This window comes from Pyrus communis, chromosome 8, assembly GCF_041283825.1.
Source record: "Pyrus communis isolate YQ-2024b chromosome 8, ASM4128382v1, whole genome shotgun sequence".
Lineage (NCBI taxonomy): Eukaryota > Viridiplantae > Streptophyta > Magnoliopsida > Rosales > Rosaceae > Pyrus > Pyrus communis.
The window spans coordinates 7,640,173-7,654,472 of NC_142572.1; the positions used below are offsets into that span (position 1 = coordinate 7,640,173).

The 14,300-nt window shown below is 41.9% G+C and overlaps 2 protein-coding genes across 2 annotated transcripts; both read left to right on the forward strand.

Moving 5' to 3' along the window:
- The first annotated feature begins 8,001 nt into the window (after nt 1-8,001).
- On the forward strand, nt 8,002-11,392 carry LOC137717941 (uncharacterized). Its single transcript, XM_068457451.2, has 2 exons — nt 8,002-8,412; nt 9,976-11,392. The coding sequence occupies exons 1-2, from the start codon at nt 8,188-8,190 to the stop codon at nt 11,122-11,124; spliced, it is 1,374 nt and encodes a 457-aa protein (XP_068313552.2). The 5' UTR covers nt 8,002-8,187; the 3' UTR covers nt 11,125-11,392.
- A 1,329-nt stretch (nt 11,393-12,721) lies between these two features.
- On the forward strand, nt 12,722-14,300 carry LOC137718754 (putative inorganic phosphate transporter 1-4). Its single transcript, XM_068458291.2, has one exon. The coding sequence runs from the start codon at nt 12,722-12,724 to the stop codon at nt 14,297-14,299; it is 1,578 nt and encodes a 525-aa protein (XP_068314392.2). The 3' UTR covers nt 14,300.

Here is a 14,300-nt window from a genome sequence, read left to right on the forward strand (position 1 = left end):
TCTCGAATAAAGCCTGCTTCGATTAGCTTGTCGATCTCGACCTCGATTTGTGGGATAAGCTCAGATCGATAGCGTCTTTGAGTTTGCTTTATCGGCCGTGTTCCAGGCCTGACCGCAAGATGATGAACAGCGATGATAGGGTCCAGGCCGGGCATTTCTTTGTAGGTCCAGGCAAAGACGTCTTTGTACTCTAACAACAGCTGATAATACTCCTCTATCTCGTCTGTACTTAATAATGCACTTACGAAGATAGGCTTTGGTTCCTTGCTTGTACCTAAGTTGAGTTCCTTGAGATCATCGATTGTGGCTTGCCCCCCATCTTCGAGCTGTGGTGGTGCAGCAGTGACATCTTCCTCGGGGATTTCGTCTTCTTTACCTTCTTGAACCGTGACGTGGAAAACATCTTGGATCTCCTTTTTGGTGCTGTCTTCTCGAGCTTGTCGGCATAAGGATTGTCTGGTGTTCTGGGAGAGGCGTTCCTCGCAATCTTCATAGGAAGGAGCCTTGACCGGGTAATTGAAGAAGTCTTCTGGGAAGAGGTCGCACATTGTGATGGGGATGGACAATCTTTGTGTCGAAATTTCATTATCTCCAACACTTTCACATTGTTCTGGAGGTTGACAGGAGCTGTTTTGCCCCCTTTTCGACTGATAAACTTGTGGACAAGATGGTTGCTGCTTGTCCAATTTCTTCGAAGCGATCTTCGAAATGCATTCCTCACAATCTTCATAACAAGGAGCCTTGATCGAGAAATTGAAGACATCTTCGAGGAAGAAAAGATCCCGCATGAACGATCTTTGTGTTGTAATTTCATCATCCTCAACATTTTCATGTAGCTTTGAAGGTTGACGGTAGCTGCTTTGCCCCCTTTCCGATTGGTGAACTTGTGGACAAGACATATGTTTCTCGTGCAGCTTCTTCGGAGTGACATGAATCCATCCTTCATCTTCACTTGACTTGACTGACATGGTTTTGGAGCATGCCCCCAGCGGTTGAGGTGAAGACTTTGAGTCGAAAGAGCCAGAAGTGACATCTTTCTTAGGGATTTCATCTTCAGTGCCGTTCTCTTGGGTTTGTTGGCATGAAGATTTGCCAGTGTGGACGATGATGCGCCTCCTTACCTTTAGTGGTCCTTTTGTGTCAACCTCTAGGATTGCTTGGCGCTTCATCCTTGAAGGAATCAAGCTTCGAACGTCGTCCTTTTCTCCTAACCCATTGAGCTTTTCTTCCTTTGGTGTTGTCTTCCTTTTTCCAAAAGGCTTCCCATTATCTTCAAACCTTTCTGAAGCTGATCGTCGCAGAGGAGAGATAACTGTGTTGCTTTGTTTCTTAGGCTTTAACAACCTTTCAAAAACAGAGCTTTGGGATGTCGGCGCGTTAAGCCTCTTGAAGACAGAGGTTCGGTCTTGACCACCAATGCGATTAAGCACTGAAGTTCTGGAGCTTGACTGGCTCATCCTATCGAAGACCGACGTCCGAGGGGAGTGTTTAGGCTCTTCTTGGTCTTGTTCAATGCTCATGCTGACATATTGAGTGCTAGTGTTTTTCACTTGGCTTGAAATCATCACAAGTGCATTTGGTGTGAAACCAAGTCCGGCTTTGTTGTTGTCAACTCCGTAACCATGCTCCTTCAACTTCTTTTGAGTTTTGGTGAGGTTACGTTCTTCGTCATTGACAGTGTTTGAAACCTTCTTTCCAGCCACCGCAGAAGAAGCGAAGTCGTACCCGGCTTTTGACATGAGTTTGTAGGCGTTAGGGTCAAAACCTTCCTCGGTCCTCTTGGTTGGAAGAAAGCTTGATTCCACCTTCTTTGGTAGAGCTTTTATGAAGCCTTGTGGTAGTCTTGCGGCCTTAGCACCCCCTAGCTGTGTCAGAGGCAAAACTGCATTCGTCTTGAGCAACTTCACGTTATCCGTGTGCCACTGTGTGTCGGCTTTTCTAGTTTCGAATGGAGATTGACCATTCTTTCTTCTTGACATCGGGATATACCGGAATATGGGTGCGTTCGGTCCTTCTGACGGCATCCTACTCCCTTTGGTTGTTGCAGGTTTAGCAAACTCGTCATCATCTTTGCTTGAAGATGGCCCGGCCTGCTCTTTTTGTTTTTTAGGCATGGCTTGCCACTCCTGCTTTTTAGGTGCTGCTCTGCCCGTGGATTTGATCTCTTCCGGAAGGGCTTCGGGTACCGTCTCTTCATCCATGTAGAACTTGGCATCTGCAAAGTGTGATTCGGCTTCGGTGAATGGCTTGGTATCACCTTGGATCACCTTCACTCCTTCTCGGTAAAATTTTAGGCATTGGTGAAGGGTGGACGGCACTACCCCATTTGCGTGGATCCAAGGTCTTCCTAAGAGCAAGCTATAGGAAGTTCTTGCATCAATCACGTGGAATATCGTGCTTGATTTGAGCTCTCCCATGGTCATCTCTACTCGGATCATGCCTATCGCCCTTTGTCCTCCTTGGTTAAAACCCTGGATCAGCAGACGGCTCAGGGATAGTTCATTCACCTTGATGCCGATTATGGTCATTGTTGATTTTGGCATGATGTTTATGGCTGACCCACCATCCACAAGCATGCGGTTGACTTTGTATTCCTTTATGTACCCGGAGACGAAGAGAGGACGGTTGTGAGGCTTTGATCCCAACAGTAGGTCTTCGTCAGTGAAGTTAATTACGTCATGGGTGGCACAACATGTGGCACATTCATGTGGCTGAAGCTTCGAGCCTTCGTCGTTACTTTCTTGCACTTCGTGGTCGTCGGGACCTGCCAAGACTGCTGCTAGTGCTCTTCGCATCTTTTTTGGCAATGGTAGCGCTTCCTCGATGCTAAAGTGTGTTGGCAGACCTTCTCCAGGTGTAAGGGTCTTTTCTACCTCAGTGGCAATAGCTTTGCCTTTTGAGGGCTCTTCTATTTCTACTTCAACCATGTGACAGGCCACGGTAGTGCACTGTTGGAAAAAGTCATTCGGGAAGTACTCACGCAAGGAAACGGGAATGCGTGGCTCCTGCTCCATAGGTTCCCTAGCATATGTTGTTTTATTATGCTTTATGTTTCTTTTAGGTTTCGCATTGTTGCGGCCGTGGTGATTTCTTCTTTGTTCCACCTTTGGCTGTATGACTTGTGGTCTTGGTTTCCTTGTCTTTTTGTAGGTTACTAATATCCATCCTTCTTCATCATCAGCATGTGTATCTTGGTCGCTTCTCTCCAGTGATGGTTGTGTAGGAGGTGCCGTGCAACTTAAGCATTCACGGGAACGGTCAGGTGTCATTTGGAGAGGCACAGGATTAAACGATCCAAACGCAATTGTAGTGGTATGCGTTGCGGCCGTGTCCTCAAGGTCGAGCTCAATTTGCCCTTGTTGTGCTAGCTTCATGATGAGTTCTTTGAGAACGAAGCACTTGCCAACAGGATGGCTCACAATACGATGATACTTGCAGTACCTAGGATCGTTTGTGCGATTCATTTCTTCAGGACGCTTGCATTCGGGTAGCTCAATCACCTTTTTTTCCAGCAAGTCATCTAACATGGCAGCCATGTCAGAGTCAGGAAAAGGGTACGTTTTCTGTTCCAACTCTCTCAAGGTGCTCTTGTATCTGTCTTGGGTGCGAGAAGGCTCACTTGCCTTTATCTCCTTCGCTTTCTTCTTGGAGGAGATCTTGATGGGCGCTGAGGAGGTCTTGATGGGCGCTGAGGAGGTCTTGATGGGCGCTGAAGAGGTCTTGATGGGGGTAGTGTTGACGGTGAAAGCTTCCTTAGCGGGCTTCTTCCCGGTCTTGTCTACATTTGGGGCGAATACTTTCTCCTTATTGAAGTTAGTAATTGGCTCCTTTTTCCCATGATTAGCGATACTCAGCTCCATGTCGTGGGAACGAGTTGCTAGCTCTTCGAATGTTCTTGGTTTTATGCCTTGGAGGATGTAATGTAACCCCCAGTGCATGCCTTGAACGCACATCTCAATGGCAGAGGTTTCAGAAAGCCGATCTTTGCAATCCAGACTTAAGGAGCGCCATCTATTTATGTAGTTGACGACAGGTTCATCTCTCCACTGTTTCGTACTGGTCAGCTCTAGCATGCTTACAGTACGACGAGTGCTGTAGAAACGGTTGAGGAATTCCCTTTCTAGCTGGTCCCAACTGTTGATAGACTCAGGTTCGAGGTCAGTGTACCAGTCAAAAGCGTTACTTTTCAGCGAACGCACGAACTGTTTGACGAGGTAGTCTCCCTCTGTCCCAGCATTGTTGCAAGTTTCAATGAAATGGGCGACATGTTGCTTCGGGTTGCCTTTTCCATCGAACTGCATGAATTTTGGGGGCTGATAACCCCTTGGCATCTTCAAAGCATCAATCTTCTTGGAGTAAGGCTTTGAGTACAGTACGGAGTCATGCGAGCTTCCTTCGTACTGTGTCTTGACAGTGCTTGCGATCATCTCCTGTAGCTGCTGGATAGAGAGAGATCTCATGAATGCCGTTGCTTGGTCTAGCTTTGGCTTCTCTTCAACTTTCTCCACTGGTGGCTCCTCTTCTTCGTCGTCTTCTTTCTTTAATAGGCCAATATTTGGGTCGACTTTCACGTCGGGCAGCGCATCTAGTTGGTTGACAAGTGCGGCAATCTGCAAGTCCTTCTCCTCCACAGTCCGTGTGAGCTTTGCGATTGCTTCATTCATCTGAGCTAGCTGCTCCTCGATTGAAGTTGCTCCAGTGGTCATAACTTGCATGGTTGTACTGCCGCTCGAATCAGCGTCGGAGAGTAGGGACTCTGAGTATTTCCTCGGGCTTTCCCCCCTTGATGCCTTTAGCGAGGCTAGGGTGATCACAGGCTCGTACCTCAGGTGCTCTTGTTCCTTTGACAGAGTCAATGCAGGGGCGGAAGCCGCGGCAAAAAGAGCTCTTGCCTTACTTCGGGTTACGATGCCCGAAATATCACCACTTGCGGCGATGATGTTCTTGTTCTTTGCTTTGATTGCAGGAACAGCTTGATCCTTTCTTGATGCCATTTGCGTTTTTCGATGATTGGAGGATAGAGATGAGAGGTAGAGATTGTCCCACTGGGCGTGCCAAATTTGTAAACACGAAAAGTTCCTGAAACAAGAAACAAGAATACCGTGTACAAAATATATTTTATGTTTAATGATTTTGGGGTTACAATCTCTTTGTAATTTGATCCTCTGATTCTATCTTCGTAGGGTGTAGGTTTGTGGATGAGCTGTTGATCCAAAGGGCCGTCGGGGCTTGATCTAGGGATGAACAGTTGATGAACGGATCTTCGAGGGCTTTTGAGTTTGATCTTGAAGACTGGGTGTATGGATTTCTTCAAGGGGCCGTCGGGGCTTGATCTTGAGGGTTGATGGATGAGCGGATCTTCAAGGGCTTTTGGGCCTAATCTTGAAGACTGAGTGTATGGATTTCTTCAAGAGGCCGTCGGGGCTTGATCTTGAGGGTTGATGGATGAGCGGATCTTCAAGGGCTTTTGGGCCTAATCTTGAAGACTGATTGGATGTGTGGATTTGTTGAGGTTGTTGATCCAAAGGGCCGTTGGGGCTTGATCTTAGGACGAACGGATGATGAACACTTTCTTCAAGGGGCCGTCGGGGCTTGATCTTGAGTCGGCGAAAGTTCTTCAAGGGCCGTTGGGGCTTGACCTTGAAGGAGGGTTTGACGAAGAACGAAGAGTGTTTTCTTGATCCTTCGGGATTTTGCTTGAGAGCTTTAGAGTTTCAAGGCTTCAAGGTTTTGGTGTGATGTAAATTCCCTTCTTTCTTTCTTTTCTTCTTCCTCCTTTTCTTTTTTTCTTCCTTTCTTTTCCTCCTTGATATGAATGCCTTGGCTTCCTATTTATAGAATTCTAAAACTTGATTTTTGGATTTAAATAATCAGATGAAATAAATCATTTCTGCCAGGTAATGACACGTGTCCTATTTGATGACCTTTCCAATTTATTTCGATTTTTTGTTGAGTCACACGCTACATGTAAAATTTATGTGACACGTGAGCGTTGAAATTTTAATTATTGGTCAACATTTATTTCACCGAAATTTTGATGTCTACACTACGATCACGTGAAGGCTGGGCAAATAATCGCAGATCACCTACGAGTCGGAACCACCTAAAGTGGTCTGTACGACAGGACTATGCACCTAACTTGGATCCAAGATGAGCGTGTGGTGAGGGAGGTGAACATCACGTGAAGGAATGTGCCCAACTCTGGGTGGGTGTTTTTTTCTTTTAATGTTTTGAACTAATATTTGTATGACAATATAGTATGCATATACTAATTTAGTATTATGTTTTTCATTTTTTTGGGGTTAAATTATGTTTTTCATTTTCATTATTTATTGATTTAAAATATAATTTCTTTAACGAGCCGGGTCATATTACCTGATAACATTACCGGGTCAATTTCGGGTCAGGTCAAATTACCATTTTACATTAACAGGTGTTACACGACACGACTAGTTAAGATATCAGGTATGTCACGAAAACGACACAAACACGAAAAACACGACACGAATGCTAGGTATACCCATGTTAATCAAATTCTTGAATTTGTGGTATTCCTTTCCCGATTTGAAAGTATCTCATTACAGATTTTGATTGCTTATGTGCAAAAAAATGCAAACGAAGTTCTAAATCAATTAGATTTCTTTCTTTTCATTTCTATTACTACTTAGTAAACGAGCCCTTAAATGAAATGTCAAAAATATCACATAGACATATAACGGTAACAAATGACATACCATTTACTCCAACCAAGATGTGAAAGCTGACGTGGAAAAGAATGATAAGCTGACATGGATAAAGAGATATCAAAATTGACGTTGCCTTCAAATATGGTTTTTGCTATTTCCAAAGGCATTCCACTTGCCTTATATTAAATGCTAGCATATTTAAGTATTATTTTATTATTTTTAAACCAACAACAACTCAACTTTTATTATTTTTGTTTAAAAAAAACATAAATGAAGCAATAAATTTTGGCATATCGGGTGGAAGTGAAATATTAACAATATATTAAATTACCAAGTCATCTATCAAATTGAAATTTGATGTTTTGAATTTAACGTCTCATTTGGAAATGCTCTAAAAACTCTTGGATTCATAGCAAACCTCGATATTTGGTTATTAATTTATAGCAACATGATCCATGCCAACCTAATAAAATTCACAAGGGCCCACTAACTTAGAGCATGTCCAGTGTAGGAATGCTCCCCATGGCAATTAGAAATTGAATCCCCTCCAATGAATAGTAACTGTTTTTAATGATCAGTAATTACCTTTTACATCTTCACCCCTAAACTGAATAACCATGGCAATAGGCAATAAAATATTAGTATTTTTTATTTTATAAAATAATAAAAAATAATTTAAATTTAAATTTCGAATAAGATTTTTAACCGATCTTATCACTTCATGTGTCATTATCCGAAAGTACAATTTTTGAGAATAGATTTCGAAAAGATTTTTAACTAATTCTGTCGCGCGACATGTCCTTACCTATTTAGAATCGTTGAAAATATTGAAATGTGATGTAAGGTGGGAGAAAATGGTAAGGTATTTATAAAAAATTTAAAAAAATTAAAAAAAATTTTTAATTTCATATTTTTAATTAGTTTAAAAAAAAAAACTATTAACTTAATTAATCTGAACCGTCGAATTACAAAAAATTTGAAATACAACAATCCAGAATGAGACATGTGGCCACCCAAACATTTCAGATTTTTTTTCTTTTTCTATAAAATTTTTAAAGCCGAAAAACAGGATCGTTGATCTGGAAATCAAACAGTCCAAATTCAAAGTGACTGAGTGGGGCTGACACGCAGGCCCCATCGTCTAAAAATCTGCTAGACACGCGCCCCCACACACGCGCCTAATGCAAAAAAATTTATAACGTGGCTGACCTCAGCCTTGCATAACTCTTCCTCAGGCACTCGAACCTTAGACTCCCACAGCCTCCCCCTTAGCCCAATTATCCAAATGTTCCCTGTCCACCAGGCTAAGGAGCACGCTGGAAGTGCTCTTATAGTTTTTGGTTTGGGCCACACTTGAAAACCATATTCCCACAAAAACTTAAAATATTCTCCAACAAAAATAGTCGTCCGGCTAAGGCTGCCTAACAGAGCAGATTTCCAAGTCCAGAATCCAAATTTCCAACTCTTCACTTTCCTTTGGTTGCCATTGAGGCATTTTGTAATGCAGAATAAATTCACCTGGCCATCCCATGAGATGCGCCTCGGCCCTTCCACATTCCTCAACTTTTCCAAGCATTTCTGTGCAGACTTTAACTTTATCAGGACCGGAAGACCATCCTCCGCTCCTTGCCCAGCTTTCTCAGCCGCCATGTCCGCCGTTCCCACTCAAAACGATGTCGTTTCAGGTCAAACCGAGTCGACCCAGAAGACCCAGCAGCCTTTACAGGTATTGCCCACTTGTCATTGCTCCTATTTCATGGAGATTTGTTTGAGTTTGTGGTTTGAATCGAATTGGAATTTTGGGGATTTTTGTTACTGGCTAACTTAAAAATGGTAAAAAAACTTCATTTTTGTTATTTGGATTTTGGGGCTCTTTGATTTTCTTATGATCCGCAGCAGGATTAATTATTCAGGTAAAGTTAGAATCTTTGTTTACAATTTACTTTTAACTTGTAGAATGATTGTGAAGCTTTAGCCGATGTACTGCAAATTGTAAAACTGCAATTCATCATGTTACGCAACTTAAATCCTGCTGAAGCAAGATCATAATGTAATTAACGATTTAATTAGATAATGCACTTGTATAATTAAATATAGGTTTATCATTGGATAATGGGGTTATTAGATGTCTAAATTTATTGCCACAAAGTCCAATGATTCATATTTTAACATCAAGTGAAGGAGTTGCCTGTTCTGCCAACTATAAGGTCAAATACAACAACAACAACAAAACTTTACCCCACTGAGTGGGGTTGGCTGTATGAATTCTAGACGCCACAGCGCTCGGCTTTGCACCAAGTATTCCGTTATTTCAAAGTACTCCATATCTTTTCTTAAAGTCTCTTTCCCAAGTCTTCCCCTGAACGTCTGTCTTACAATTGAATTTGTAACCGGAACACTGTAGGTCTTCATTTCACATGTCAACACCACCATAACTGATTTTCTCTCCTCTTATCTTCAATTGTGACCACTCCTACTTTACCTCTCATTCATTCTTAATCATGTCCTTTCTCTTGTGCACACGTATCCAATGAAGCATTCTCATCTCCACTATGGTCATTTTCTACACATGTTGATGCTTGCACGCACAACATTCCATGCCGTAAAGCATTGCCGGCCTTAATCTTGTTCTTTCTCATTTTTTTGCAATTGTAAGGTCAAATATGTATTGAGTAAGAAAACCAAGTGAAAACAGTGGTGGTAATAGTAAAACAAAACAGTAAGTTATGATGAAAATTACAAAATGACTACTAGTGACCCCTAATTACAGTTATGGGGCAGTCAATTCTGGATTTCCCAGCTATATTCTAATACCGCTGCTCTGATATTAAAGGTTGAAGTTTTTTGCCTCCTAATTTGTTAGTTTGTAACTTCGTATTTTTATCTTCTTTTGTTTCTTCTTATTGGTTTCCCTTCTTCTTTTTCAATTCCGGCCTTCTGTACCTCGGTTTCATGTATAAAGACTTAAACCTTGCATCATACAACTTATTCAGTCGTACTTTTTCTATCTCTATATCAGTGCATGCTTGCTTCCAAAAGCTTTAGGCATGCTTGTAGTGCCAAATTATTTGACTTGGGGGTCATAGACGACAATGTCATGGGATAGTCGTATCTAATTGAGATGAAATATATGCGGTGGTCATGACTTATAACATGTGAATTTTTTATGTGGTTTGTGCATAAGATACCGTCTATGATTGAGCTATATGTGTAAAAGCTTATTCCCTGAATTGATCTGCAGCTGCAGAGTTGAAATCTTCCTCATGTATGTGCATTTTTTTTGTGTCAGGTGGCAAAGCGCTTGGAAAAGTTCAAGACGACAATCTTCACGCAAATGAGTAATCTCGCAATTAAACATGGAGCAATAAACCTTGGGCAAGGCTTCCCCAACTTTGATGGTCCAGAGTTTGTAAAGGAAGCAGCTATTCAGGCTGTTATAGATGGGAAGAATCAATATGCCCGCGGATATGGGGTTCCAGACCTTAACAATGCCATTGCCGAGCGATTCAAGAAGGATACTGGACTTGTTGTGGATCCTGAGAAAGAAATAACTGTCACCTCTGGGTGCACAGAGGCAATTGCGGCAACTATGCTGGGGTTGATAAATCCTGGTGACGAGGTTATCCTCTTTGCTCCTTTCTATGATTCATATGAAGCTACTCTATCCATGGCTGGTGCTAAAGTAAAGGGTATCACATTACGCCCTCCTGATTTTGCTGTTCCCATTGATGAGCTCAGGTCCACAATCTCAAAGAATACTCGTGCAATTCTTCTAAATAGTCCACATAACCCTACTGGAAAAATGTTCACTCGAGAGGAACTCGATGTGATTGCATCACTCTGCATCGAAAATGATGTGTTGGTATTCAGTGATGAAGTTTATGATAAGTTGGCTTTTGAAATGGATCACATTTCACCGGCCTCTCTTCCTTTAATGTACGAGCGTACAGTAACCATGAATTCGTTGGGGAAAACATTCTCATTGACCGGGTGGAAGATTGGTTGGGCTATAGCTCCACCACACCTGTCATGGGGAGTTCGGCAGGCACACTCTTATCTCACATTTGCGACCTCCACGCCAATGCAATGGGCAGCTGCAACCGCTCTCAGAGCTCCAGACTCCTACCATGTGGAGCTGAAAAGAGATTACCAGGCAAAGAAGGCGATTTTGGTAGAGGGATTGAAATCTGTCGGCTTCAAAGTGTATCCATCAAGTGGTACCTACTTTGTGGTTGTTGATCACACACCTTTTGGACTGGAAAATGATGTTGCATTTTGCGAGTATCTGATCAAGGAAGTTGGAGTGGTGGCAATCCCCACCAGCGTATTTTACTTAAACCCGGAAGATGGAAAGAATCTAGTAAGGTTTACGTTCTGCAAAGACGAAGGAACTCTTAGGGCCGCCGTTGACAGGATGAAGGAAAAGTTGAGAAGATAATTCGAATGAGCTGTTAGAATAAGTGAAACTCAAACTTGTAGCAAGTATCTGAATGCAAGGGATCTTATCCCTGTGCCCTGCAGTTTGAAGCCACGTTTTTTCAGACATCTTATAAATAAGATTATTTAGCTGTGTGGAATTTTACTGGCTTGTGATAATATCTTGCTCTGGGCAACCCTTTCATGTTTGGTTGGAAATGTTTTTTCCGATTACTTTTATACAGCAACACTCTCAATTCGAGTGCATTTAGTAAGATTATTATTTGGTATGTTCCAGTGCATATTGTTTATACACCTAGATCATCATTTTCAAATTGCAAAAAAAATAGCAAATGAAGTTTTACCACAGTGGCAGAAAGCAATTTTCTTTATCCACCTTGATACAAGTTTGATTCCCACCGATCCCCTCTCCCATAACAACTAACAGTTAAACTCATTAACACCATTGTTTGTAAAAAATTAAATTAAAAAATAAAAAATAAAAAACAAATTGCAAAAAATCTTGTAACAAAATTTATATTTCTAATCAACTAGCGCTTGAAAGCCCTGAAGAGGAGTACCACCTTTATTACATGTTGGTAACTTTTATTTTATTTTTGTGAGACATGTTCTTCCTTCTTCGTACAATAGACATGTTTTCCTTTTTATTTTTGAATAGTAGAAGCTTCATTCAGAACAAAGCCCTAAAGGAGTCTAAGTCCCGACCCACAACAGGAATGAGTTTTTTTTTTCTTTAGAGAACTTTAACGAAAAATTACTGGTACTATTCATTTTAACTAAAAATCATATATTTACACTAAAAATTTTATTCTGGTACTATTCACTTTATTCTTTATTTTGTCCTTATCGTTAAAACTCTAACTTTTCAAGCCTTTTTCATTAGGTTTTTTTTTTTTTTTTTTTTTTAAGTAAAAAGTTAGTAAGAAACAATCATTAATGTCTATTGATTATGCATGTCAAACGTAAGTAATGGCTAAAACACGATAAAAGATTCATGACACTTTCACAATTATTCATTAGGAATACAATACAAAGTAAAGATAATACTCTTCTTAATTGGTTTTCATGTTGTGGTTAAAGTAAATAGAAAAGAAAATTGACAAATGTAATTTAAGATGAGAGAGAGAGATGAGAGTTTTAAGTTCGAATCTCGTAAATGGTGAATTCGACATCAAATTAGGTTACTTATTGTGTGGCTTAACCGAACTCTTCGTCTCCTGGTGTAAAAATATCAATGTACTAAAGGAGAGAGAGAGAGAGAGAGAGTTGAGAGTAGATTTGTAGTTAGATATGCCCAAATTACTGTTTGATTCCAAATTGGAGTTCAAAACATGAATATTTTTTTAGTTATGCATATTTACGTGTTTAGTAATATTTATCTAGTGACTGAAGTACAACTGCAAAATCATATAATTCCCTAGTATATTCCTTAGCTCACTTACCACCCGCACAGAAAGACACAATCCAAAAACATCTCTAACTCCTCTCACCCTTATAAATTCTCACTACGCACACTCTATTCAATAATTTGAGTTTAGAAACAAACAAATTAATCTGAAGGTGAGAGTGAGAGAGAGAGAAATTCACAGGCCTTCGTGATGGCGCTTGAACTCCTGAGCCAGCTGGACTCGGCCAAAACAAAATTTTACCATTTTACGGCGGTGGTGATTTCAGGTATGGGCTTCTTCACAGACTCATACGACCTATTCTGCATCTCACTTGTCACCAAGCTCCTTGGCCGCATTTATTACCATGTTCCGGGGTCTTCAAAGCCAGGCAGTCTACCCCCAAATGTGGCGTGCGCGGTCAATGGAGTTTCCCTATGCGGAACCCTTGTCGGTCAGCTCTTCTTTGGGTGGCTGGGCGACAAGCTCGGCCGGAAGCGTGTTTACGGCATAACCCTAATGCTCATGGTGGGTTGTTCTATTTGTTCCGGCCTTTCTTTGGGTAGCTCCCCAACTTCTGTCATGGCCACTTTATGTTTTTTCCGATTTTGGCTAGGGTTTGGTATTGGCGGTGATTACCCACTTTCGGCCACGATCATGGCGGAGTACTCCAACAAAAAGAGCCGAGGGGCGTTTATAGCCGCTGTTTTTGCTATGCAAGGGTTTGGGATCTTGGCTGGTGGGGTGGTGGCTATTGTGGTTTCTGCTATCTTTAGTTCTTTATACCATGCTGAGCCCTACTCCGTGGATCCACATGGGTCGACTGTCCCCCAGGCGGACTATGTGTGGAGGATTATTCTCATGTTCGGAGCAGTCCCAGCCTTGTTGACTTTCTACTCCCGAATGAAGATGCCGGAGACCCCTCGTTACACTGCCCTGGTAGCCAAGGATCAAAGCAAGGCGTGCCAAGACATGACTAAAGTGTTGCACATTGAAATCAAAGAGCTGCAACAAGAAGAGCATGCCCATATTAACAAGTCCTCAAGTTTTGGTCTATTTTCCCAAGAGTTTCTTCAGCGGCACGGCAAACATTTATTGGGCACGGCCACCTGTTGGTTCTTGCTAGACATTGCTTACTACAGCCAAAACCTTTTCCAGAAGGACATCTTCAGCGCCGTGGGATGGCTGCCGTCAGCAAGCTCTATGAGTGCCCTAGATGAGCTTTTCAAAATCGCTAGGGCACAAACCCTAATAGCCCTATGCGGCACAGTTCCAGGATACTGGGCCACGGTCTTCCTCATTGATTACATTGGCCGGTTTGCAATTCAGCTAATTGGGTTCTTTTTCATGACTGTTTTCATGCTAGTCTTGGCAATTCCATATGAGCACTGGTCTAGACCTCAATACAATATTGGATTTATTGTCATATATGGCCTAACATTTTTCTTTGCCAATTTTGGACCCAATGCTACAACGTTTGTTGTGCCGGCGGAGATTTTCCCAGCTAGGCTTCGGTCCACTTGTCATGGGATTTCAGCGGCTTCGGGCAAGTTGGGAGCGATTATAGGGGCTTTCGGGTTTCTGTATGCAGCCCAGAATCAAGACCCGGCTAAGGCTGATCCAGGGTACCCAGCTGGAATTGGAATGAAGAATGCTCTCTTTGTGCTTGCAGGAATCAATGTTATTGGGTTCTTCTTTACGTTTTTGGTGCCAGAGTCTAAGGGAAAATCACTGGAGGAGATGTCAAGAGAAAACAAAGATGAAGCTGAAGTGCAGACCAGCAGAGTTTAGT

What these genes read in the sequence shown, in the direction of transcription:
- LOC137717941 (XM_068457451.2), top strand. Translation starts at nt 8,188, where the DNA reads ATGCAGAATAAATTCACCTGGCCATCCCATGAGATGCGCCTCGGCCCT. An exon ending in AGACCCAGCAGCCTTTACAG is followed by an intron (nt 8,413 to 9,975) that starts GTATTGCCCACT and finishes TTTTTGTGTCAG; the next exon opens with GTGGCAAAGCGCTTGGAAAA.
- LOC137718754 (XM_068458291.2), top strand. Translation starts at nt 12,722, where the DNA reads ATGGCGCTTGAACTCCTGAGCCAGCTGGACTCGGCCAAAACAAAATTT.